At 49.2% G+C, this 10,816-nt stretch overlaps 1 protein-coding gene across 1 annotated transcript in view; it reads right to left on the reverse strand.

Annotated features, from left to right (window-relative positions):
* The window catches only part of PACSIN3 (protein kinase C and casein kinase substrate in neurons 3), an 8,836-nt gene extending 5,321 nt beyond the window's left edge, over positions 1–3,515 (reverse strand). The window contains exons 1-4 of the mRNA XM_010155080.1: positions 3,459–3,515; positions 1,858–1,958; positions 1,273–1,429; positions 298–533 (exon numbers count right to left, since the gene is read on the reverse strand). Coding sequence (XP_010153382.1) covers positions 298–533; positions 1,273–1,429; positions 1,858–1,911 — 447 coding nt within the window. The 5' untranslated portion in view covers positions 1,912–1,958; positions 3,459–3,515. The remainder of the gene's footprint in view (positions 1–297; positions 534–1,272; positions 1,430–1,857; positions 1,959–3,458) is intronic.
* Positions 3,516–10,816: the final 7,301 nt, after the last annotated feature.

A 10,816-nucleotide genomic window follows, 5' to 3' on the forward strand; every position in this document is an offset into this window, starting at 1 on the left:
GAATGCCAATCTGGCATTTAGCAAACCATGCTCCAAAGGGAAGAAGTACCTCTCCCAAATGATCACTTTTTCAGAGCTCACCTCCCATGCAGGAATACAGAGCCCGTTACTAAAGTCCCCCCGCATGGTAAGGAAGCTACAAAACCACCAAGAACAAGAGACCATCAAGAAATCCCTCCCTTTCTGGCATTACCTACTTCTCTGGCTAACCCCAGTTTGTTTGCCCTGTGGCTGTCACATTCAGGCAGCCAGCTCAACTGCCCTCAACCCCTCCTTCCCCATTCACGCTTTGCTCACGTCTTTCATCTTCTTCACCCAGGGTTTCTGGGCCTTGCGGAACCCATCCTCTGCCTCCTTTGTCTCCTTGAAGCCTCCAATCATCTGCTTGTGGTAGGCCTCCTTCTGCCAGGCCTTGATCTTATCCGAGTCTTCACCAGCCAGGTGGTTCCGGACAGCTAAGTGAATTTCACTCAGTTTGTCTGCAGCCGTCAGGAAGGCATGCCAGGCCTTCTCCAGAGTACCATACTGTGGGCCTGCAGGAACAAGCACCAAAAGGGCTCTTACACCTCCTGCCCACAGAAGGGAAAGCAGATTCTTTTCCTCCTACACACATCGATCAGTATGGAGTCACTTCTCCAGCTCCCCCATTACACAAGTCAGCACTGACTGCCCTCCCCAGTCCCAACAAGCAGCATCTCAACTGGCTGTTACAGCTGGCCGAGACAGGCCTCAGCTGTCCCAGATGGTGTCTGCTAGGAGAAGGTTTCTGTCTGCAAATTCTCTTCACAGATCTGGCCTGAGCTTCAGGACAGACAGCAACACTAGTTCACGACTGAGTCAAAGCTTCTGCTTCACATAGCAGTAGGTCCTTCGGGGCATTTGTTCCACTAAAATCCTTGGTGAGATGCTAGGAGTTTGAGCCCACTGCCACTACATCGCAGCATTTAGTTATTCTCTGACTGGAGAGGAAGGAGGAGACAGCCAAGCCATCCTTGAAAGGCAAGGTCTACAGCTTGATTTAAGACTTGGACTGCCCAAGGACTTGCCAAACTAAACAGGTTTTTCTTTATTTTTTTGGTAACCAAACACCTGACAATGCAGGGTCAGAGGACTGGCTCCAAAAACACACACACACAGACACCCAAGAAAGTCACCCCCTTCCTGGAGAAGGGAAACCCTCCAGGGAAACAGCAACACCTCAATAAGAGAGCGCACTCAAGGAACAGAGTGCGACCACTGCATCCTGTTCCCAGTCCAACCTGCCAACTTTACCTTTCTCCACACTGGTCCTCCACTTACGGGACCACTCTGTTAGCTGCTGGGCATAGTTCTTCTCTATCTTGGCTCGCTCCTGGAAGCAGGAGATTAAGTCATTGCAGAGCCGGTACCCATCATCCACACGCTTCACTGTCCGCCTGTAGTTTCCAGCCTGAAATTGCACACAACATCATCATTTATTGTGCACTTTCCTTCGGAACAGACAGCAGGTCAATCGCAGCATGGGGAGGGAGCACGGGCCCTTCTGAAGCCAGCAGCTGGGCTCAGACCCTCCTCTGGCACTCTTTCAGGCAGGCACAGCAGCAGAGGGAAGAAGCTGAGATGCTTTGCTTGCCTCTCTCACAGCTCAGATCAGTGTCAGTTGGACATGGAACTCTCATTCCACAGCATCTGTGGAGGAAAGGGTCACCTCCTCTCCAGAGTAACACACCGTGTGTTACTGACCCTCCCAAAGTTCTTCCCCTCCACTCCCCAAGAGCAACATGTCACCCAGGAACCCAAAACTCAACCCCCTCATTCCTCAGGTGGAAGGTAAGACAACATTCCTACCTCCCTCACGGTCGGATTATCCTTCCTTACCTCCCAGAAACTGCCCCCAGGAGCATCCCCGCCAGCATCATCTTCTGATGACATCACCCCCGTCTTCTTGCAGCAGAGAATTTTTGCAGATTTCAGTTAAGCTGAGAAGAGAGAAAGGTGGTTTCTAACATGGCACTGACTGAGCCCTGGCAGAAAGCACAGCTCTCCATGACTCTTGGAGCTGGACGAGGCTGACTTACTGCCCTGCAGGCAAGTCCTGGCCTCACGGCACCTCCAGCAGCAGATAGCTGGATCCAGCAGAGATGCCCAGGACTGAACCTGCCTCCTCCCTCCCTGCAGACAGCCTCCTTGACAGGCCTGTGGCACATTTGGAAAGGATGTTGGAGAAAACGGTCTTGCCAAACCTCAGCTGTACAGATACTGGAGGTGCTAGTGAAGCCAACACCCTTCAGCAGCACCAGACACCTCTGCAGGAATTCCTTTCTTAACCAAGGCCCTCAAGAGAGTAGTAAAAGCTATAGAAACTGAGGTAGCTAAAGCTATTTGAAGTCTGCCTTGAAAGACTTGAAATAAGTCTTCGGTCAGTGGAGATGACTCCAGCTTCCCAGTATGACTCAGGATTACAGGATTACAACAACTGGCTGGAGGAAACAAGGCTGAGCAGTCAGCAGGCAGGCATGTCTTAAATAGGGAGGAGCCCTATAAGCTGCCCACCAGCTAGGCTGGCCTTGAACAGAACAGCAACACGCTGGGGCATACCCAGCCAAATGGCACTGCAGCGCACATGCCGGTTACCCAGCAGCACTGCCACCCTAGGAACTTCCCTGTAGAGCTCATGCTTGCCCTACACGCAACTCCCACTGCATTAGGCTCAAAATCTAGGCTAGAAGGCGAGAGGTTTGCCTCATCCTCTGTGGTCTCAAGACTCGTGCCCATTCCAAACTGTGCTGTCAGTTTGTTCCCGATATGGTGTGACACTGTGAATTCCTTGGGGAGAGAGGTTCAGGGTTGCTGCTGAGCAGGAATAAAAGAGGGAGTAACAGAAAAAGGCCCAAGCCCAGTCACTCACACACAAACCCACTCCATTCTAGGCAAGCCTGGGTTAATGCCGCATAGATGTCCTTTGCTGCTGCGTCTCCTCTTGCACATTCCTAGTTATAAAAAGCTTCCCTCACACCCCAGAGAGGTATCTGCTCATCCTGCCAGCCCACAGAGCACACAGAGACAAAGATCAGGTCAAGAGTCCACGTCTCCCACCTCCTGCAAATCCTTCTCAGTGGCACAAGCCAGACCGTGAAGCTCCCCAACACAGACTGCAGGAATTCCTACATTTCTTGTGGAAAGAGTTTGGCTTTGTTTGCAGAGTCTCTTCTCAGGGAGAGCGTCAGAGGTATGTGAATGCTGTTGCTCTGGGTTTCCCCGAAAGGCTGGAAGTGCTGAATTCCAGTCACAGAAGTGAGTTGTTAAATGGGACATGACCCTCAGGTACACGAACCTTGAAACCTGAAGGATACCTCCACCCATGCCACGAGCTGTACCTGTCCTCCCTCTCCACCATTTGTCAGCAGGCTGCAAAGCTGTCATACGTGCCTCCGGAGCACGCAACTCTACTCCCGTCCCCAGCGACTACATACCTGAACACTGAAAGTGAGATGCCACAGGGGAGCAGTGGGCAGCTGGCATGTATGTCCTGAGCTCTTCAAACTCCGTGAAAAAGACTGGAGGAGACAGAGAAGGGCAGAGTTAGACGCTGCCGCTCCTTTGCGGGGATGCTGCCCGTTCTGAGGCATCTAAATCCTAGGGGTGTCCCCTTCTGCCAGCTACTAGGAGGGGCACCCTCTGAAAGAGCAGCTGCAGCCACTGTGCCTCCTGAGATGCCACGTTCCAGCACGTAGGAGAGATGCCAAATCCTTGTGTCACAAGATCTAGCCCCAGAGAGAGTTAAAATAGAAACATAGGGGCGGCATGACAGCCCTGTGCGGGAAAGGTAGCATCACGGCAGCTGAGCTAAGGGAACAGCCCGTGTCCAGAAAAGGCGTAAAATAAGCACAGTCCTCAGGCGCCGTACGTGGGGCCTGGTCCCCCTCACAGTAGGGTGTCCAGTTTAGCAAACCCCACTGCCTCCATGCACTGCTGCCCACACTTTTACACACAGCTGGCTTGTGTGTCCTTCCCTCTTTTCTCCCAGAACTTTCTCTAGTCCCTTTTTACTAAAGTGGAAAAAGATTTTATATAAAAGACCAAGGAGTTGTTAATTCTACATTTAAAACAACCCCAAAACTCACAAGAATGCATATTCTGGTCTAGAGGGCTCGAGTCCTTCTAGTAGCAGAGCGCCTAGCATTGGCCTGGTAGGATGTGGCTCTATACCAGCAGAGTGTTTTTGTCCCTTGGTTCTGAAAGCTGCCCCCATCACATTCTCAGAAATACTTTGCCATTATGGTATAAGTAACTGTATCAACCTTCCACACAGGAAAGGGAAGTAAAAGGCCTATGGAAGCTAAGGGAAGGGAGGGCAGAAAGAGGCATCTTTATGTACCTCACATTCACTTCCCTGAAGATTTACTTCAGTGTCAAAAGTCTACTTTTAAAAAAAACCAAAACAACTAGATGAGGGAAAAAGTCTTCTGCTCACCAACATCCACTCAGCTGAGGCTGGAAGATGAGGGCAACTCAGAGTGAATACTCAAACTACAAAACATGAGAGGAAGTGGGATTTTTACCCAGATATTAAGACAATTTTGGAGAAAGTGAAAGAAGTTAGGAAAAGGAGAGGAAGGAAAGGAAAGCGGACTAGGTTATTGCAAACAGACTAGGGACCTTGGAGGGGAGAGAGTTGGAACACTCTTGCATGATCCAGGTCACTGGTTAAAAAGTTAGAGCTCATCATAAACCTTCCAAGACTTCCTAGTGGTTCCCAGTAAAATCAGACTACACACTCCTGAAACTGCTGAGATCGAATCCTCTCTACAGGGATGCTTCATAAATAGTTATGTGAAGCTATAATTAAATCCTTCCTTTCTTTCTCCTGATTAAGATATAGATCAATTAGATATGACATATGAAGACTGTATCACTTTTTCCACCCCATCCGCCCTTTATCAGGAAGCAATGAATCACAAACATGCCTTCCATCTCTGGTTTCCAATTCAGGCTGACTGCAGAGGGCTAGAATTTGGGAGCCAATGTGGAACGCTGTTGTGTGTCAGTGTGCCTGTCTGAGGGACAGTCAAGAAAAAAACACCTGAAAAACCCCACCCAAAATCCATTCTTTTGGCAATTTCCACATGAAATTTGAGCTATACCTACTCATTTTCTCAGGAGTTACAAACCCAAATAACTTGATTTACTATCACTAAGATCACAGAAGTACAATAGTAGCTGTGCTGCATCAGACTAAGGGTCCTCACAGGCTCTATAGACAGCAGCCAAAAGCAGATCCCAGCCCTCACTCAGAGCAGAGCAAGCATACACAATGCCTCCCTGCACGCTCTCCAAGAGTCTAAACATTTGTTGACAGGAACTTCCTGAGCTGGACGTGGCACCTATGAATTTAATAACACTCCATGGATTTCTCTTCCATTAATTTCTCTAATCTACTTTTGAACCCATGCGAGTTTTCAGCCTCCACAACACCGTGTGGCAAAGCATCCCACGGTTTAAAGCTGTCCTGTAGTCATCGGCACAGTAGGTAGGTGGGAAAATACCATAAATTAATGTAGTATTTCTACAGGCTAATCTCCATGAGCTGAGTAGCGGCCTGTCGAGTACAGATTTCCACAGCAGTTGTACAGACTTTATGGAAGTCCAGAAAAATCTAGCCTAGTAGAAGCAAAAAGGTCAAAGAATAAGGAGGACCCTTTCCTGCCAGGCTTTTTCTGGACTCTGCATACTCTGTGAGCCCACGTCAGTCAGTAGATCAAATTGGATCTGCGTGCAGACATAGGGAAGGTTTAGTGCTGTGCATGGGGGCTGAAGAACAGCTGCTGCTGTCACCCTGAGCCCTAGAAGAGCAAGTAGATTGCCACTCTACTCCCCTCATGCCTAGTTACTCCCAAAACACCGCCTATGTTATGAGCCACCAAGACCGTGAGACCAGGGGAAACACGAGTTTGCCAGGAAAAGTAAATATGAGTTATACACGCCAAAGCCTGGAGGTGTTTTACAGCAAAGCAGAGATGACTGGGCTACCTTGTGGACAGCCTGATATAGCAAGAGCCACCACATGACTCAGGAGGGCTGGCAGAGCCTGCAGAGCGTGAGCAATGTAGCTGGTGTTACACTGGGTGAACTGGAGTTAGGTCGGCCAGCACCACACACAAGACTCTCTGATGCCACTGCCACCTCTGCTGAGAGGAGGCTGCCTAGAAAATCATATTTGCAGAGCAAAGGAATGTTTATCCTTACCTTCCTGCCTGCCTCTTTCAGCTATCACTGTTAAGAGCTACTTGAGACCTCACTGCAGCTCCTGCAAAGGAGGAGGGAGAGAGCGACTCCATCTCTACTCGCTTCACACCTCCACAGGATTACGGACGAGGGCATCGCAGACACCACATCAACCAGCAACATCAGGTAGACAAACTGAACCATGAGATGTCTGCAGAGCTACAACACTTTAGTAGTGTTAAAAAAGGTGCTCCTTCCCCCAAATACCTGCTCTCACTTATGACCAGTGCAGTTATTAGGCCACGCCTGCTATCAACTCCCTGTTATCAAAAAATGGCTCTTGGTCTTCAGCTGCGGAAAGGCAGAATAGTTCATGACTGCCTCACTGGTACGGAGCTCCACGCAGGCCGATGCCAGAGGGCTTATCATGGCAGAGCTGTTTCCACCTTTAACCATGCTGTTAATCTCACCCCTGGCTCCAGTCTGTCACACATCCCAGACCACAGATCCCTGCCCTCAGACCAAGGTGTCAGGCTAAAACCTTCCCTTTCAAAACCTGTGTTTATCTGGCAACACACTACAAGGTATGTCTGCGTCGTGTTTGCACAACACGACGGCAACGGGGCCCGATCCACAAATAACCCTTGTAGACCCAACCGTAATCATCACTTCTCCAGAAACCTTCCCCGAAGGCAGGTAAGCCACAGAGATCCTCCTCCCTCTACACCACACTCCAATACTTCCAGCTTCCAAATGCTTACGGTTCCGTACACTGCTCGACTGCCTCCCGAGACTCCTTGTAAGCACTTGTTTTCCCAAGTTTGGCAAGAACAAGCCTCTGAACTCTACAAATGCTCGAAGGGCTGGTGCATGCAGCCCTGCAGGAACTCATCCACAGAAACAGCGCCTGTACACTGCACCAGGCAAGGCAGCTGGGGGGGACTTTTTACAAGGGCCTGTCGTGACAGGACAAGGGGTAATGGGTTTAAATTGAGAGCGGGGAGGTTTAGATTGGACATCAGGAAGAAGTTCTTCCCGGAGAGGGTGGGGAGGCACTGGAACAGGTTGCCCAGAGAAGCTGTGGATGCCCCATCCCTGGAAGTGTTCAAGGCCAGGCTGGATGAGGCTTTGAGCAACCTGGTCTAGTGGAAGGGGTCCCTGCCCATGGCAGGGGGGTTGGAACTAGATGATCTTTAAGGTCCCTTCCAACCCAACCCATTCTATGATTCTGCCCAACTCCTCTCCCCTTTTCCACACGCAACAGCAAATGCTGGACACAGACGCATGTAGGGTCAAGCTGAGTTATATTTAGCTAGCAATGGTAACTGGGCCCTCGGTGAAAGGACATTTTGGACAAATTTCTATATAGGCGTTAGAGCCAAGCTAAGCAAGAGTTTTAATCAGGAATGCGATGCTACTAACCGACTTCCACCTCAAGACAACACCACCACAAGACAGCAATGTGAGATTTCTGTGACCAATTTGTTTGCCTCCAAAAAGTCACTTTTCTGTACAGCAGATAGTGGTGAAGGCATTGTTCTCATTCCAGGGCATTTCTGGTGTAGGTTGCAGATAAACATTTCAATCTGAGCAACCCAAACACATAAATAAAAGGGTTACAGCACCCCTTCTTACTGGCTGACAGGCATGAAACCCCTTCTTTCTTCCCCTGTTACCTTGTCACAATAAAACCAGAGTGCTAGAGCCAGGAGGTTCCACATGACTCCAACATGTGTAATGCACTGGATCGCTGCTGGTACAGCAGTGCTAGGAAGGTTCCTGACAGACAGAATGAAATGGGGCGTGGGACAGGGTGCCTTTTCCAGTCTCACCATCTCTGGAGGCGTACATCCAATAGCTCTGAACCTCTGACTGTAATGACGCCCAGTAACATGCTCTCCACTACCATTATATAGGAGGACTGATACTTCCAGGCGTACTCACCTTTCTGCTGAAGGGCCAGTTCTTCTCTACAGCTAGAGAGGATGCAAAGTAACATGAAGATCCTCCAAAACTTCCCTTAAGAGATATTTATCTTATGGATGTGGTCACACCCTCAGTAGAGAGTCACCTGACTGGGAAAGGGACTAAGAGCTAGTGTTTCCCAGCCGCTCCCTAAGGACTGAAGCTTGCCAAGGCCGCCCAATGCAGTTTCGAGAAAGATTTCAGCTGACCTTCCAGCCAGGGAGAGGTCAGAGAGACATCAGGCAGAACAGTGACCACACACAAAGGTCACTTCAGCTACGTGCAAGTCTCTAACAGAAGTCTGTCTCCCAGACAATGATTCTCCAGAGATCATGTGGCTGTCCACTTGCAAAAATTCCCCATGATTACACCAAAGTACTAAAATGCAGACAAGATCCTGTTCCACTGAAAGGGTTGATCTCGAGTCTACGTGCTGCTTCATGACTCTTTGTTATTTCAGACCAAGCTTCTTTATAGCTTTTCTTCACATGCAGACCAAGCGGATGTACTGGACAGACATCCCCCTCTGCGCTGCCCCAAGTTGTTCTCAACATGCTCATTCAGAATGAAATGCCTTCTACATTTATTAGCTATTCCCTGTCAAGTTCTCCGAGACCAAGGCTGTGGGACAGGCTTTTACCAACACACAGCTGCCAATCTACAGGTTAGGATTCCTGACAGACAGAGCTTTACCAGGAAGAAACTGTTTCACCAAGAAAAGTAAAAATTCTGCTTTTTTTTCCCCAATATGATCCAAGAGATTAGTCTTACAGGAACACAGATCTATCCTGCTTAACACAGTAGGAGACAATGTTAATGAAAAAATGTAGTGGGCTATCAAAGTCTGTGTTAGTTTTTTCCTCCAGCTGTTCTTCCTATGAAAAACTTGATTATAATCTCAGATATCTGCAGAGTTAAAGGAGGGAGGAAATCGGTGCTGGATCATGGGGTACCATACCCTAACAGGGCAACAGGCCGTGTTGATTTCATATGTTCAAGGTGGTTGTGGCAATAACCTTGACCTGTTTGCTGTGTCTACATATTTACAGGCAGCTACAAATCAGAGCAGCAGATAGCTTAATAAAGAGACACACACCCAAGCTGCCAGAGGAGCACTACACTAGCCTACTTTCTTAGCCCTGTGAATCACAGGGCTCCAGTTCCACACGCTAGTCAGCATGCCCACTTCTCACACTCCATGGCTTACCCCTCTCTCAGGGCAAGGTCTTAAACCCATGCAGATGTCAAGAATCTGTAATCTCTACTGCCCCACTCTCCGAGCCTCTTCACTTGTTTGCTTCCATGCTAGGTACTTCCCAGGGTACTTCCTACCCTGCTGCATCAGTCTCTGCAAATAAACACCAAGCCTGCCAGCAAACACATGCAGTCAGCACTTCCCTTTTAATCAGAAGGGATCCCAAACAACTGGAAGCTATTTCTTCCTAAACTGTTGCTAAATCAAAGTTTAAAGCTCCAGCTAAAGCCCTAATACCTCTTCTGAGAAGTCTCAATCTGCACTGAACACAGTTTTTCCAAGATTTAATCTACATTTCACCAGGTTACTTTTCTCCTCCTGCTCTCACTGACTGGCAAGACAAGAATCAATAGTCCATCCCATGAGACAGTTGGCCTATATCTTGGTAAAGGTAACCCATCACAGGAGCAGGCTGAGCCAGTCCACCCACTTCCAACAAGGCTTTGGGTAAATAACTGTGTTTTGTCCAGATCTTCACATGAACAGCAGTGATCCAAAGAGAACAAAGTGTCCCAGCCCCATCCTCTTATGTTGAGCTGTGGGGCCCTCAACATCAGAAGGATATAGACCAGTTGGAGCGAGTCCGGAGGAGGCCACAAAGATGCTCAGAGGGCTGGCGCCCCTCTGCTATGGGGACAGGCTGAGAGAGTTGGGCTTGTTCAGCCTGGAGAAGAGAAGGCTCCAGGGAGACCTTATAGCACCTTCCAGTGCCTGAAGGGGCTACAAGGAACCTGGGGGGGGACTTTTTACAAGGGCCTGTAGCGACAGGACAAGGGGTAACAGGTTTAAATTGAAAGTCCAGGGTTTAGATTGGACATCAGTAAGAAATTCTTCCTGGGGAGGGTGGTGAGGGACTGGAACAGGTTGCCCACAGAAGCTGTGGATGCCCCATCCCTGGAAGTGTTCAAGGCCAGGCTGGATGAGGCTTTGAGCAACCTGGTCTAGTGGAAGGTGTCCCTGCCCATGGCAGGGGGGTTGGAACTGGATGGTCTTTAAGGTCCCTTCCAACCCAAACCGTTTTATGATTCTATGATTCAACCCTGAGCAAAAAAGAGAGAAATAATGGGGGGTGGTGATGGAGGGGTGTTTCCATGGGGGGCAAACTCCTTTAAGTCCCTGTCAGTGGAATATCCTCCTTCTGTGACTGAATCACCTTGCAGGAATCAGAGCAGAACAAGTTTCCTTGACTACATGAAGGAAGCAGACTGCAGTCAATGCAACCGACCAGCCTTTGGAGGAGCCACAAGCCAGTTAGCTCCACTCTGACACTGAGCTGCTGGTGCTTTCTTGCTTCGCTAGACTGCACAGGAACCAGATGTCTCCAATCAGCCTTCTCTGCCCCTTCCTCCCATTTGGAAATCACAGTGGGTTTTTTTTGTTCTGTGGTTTTTT

Source organism: Eurypyga helias, unplaced genomic scaffold (assembly GCF_000690775.1).
Source record: "Eurypyga helias isolate BGI_N326 unplaced genomic scaffold, ASM69077v1 scaffold40197, whole genome shotgun sequence".
Taxonomy (NCBI): domain Eukaryota; kingdom Metazoa; phylum Chordata; class Aves; order Eurypygiformes; family Eurypygidae; genus Eurypyga; species Eurypyga helias.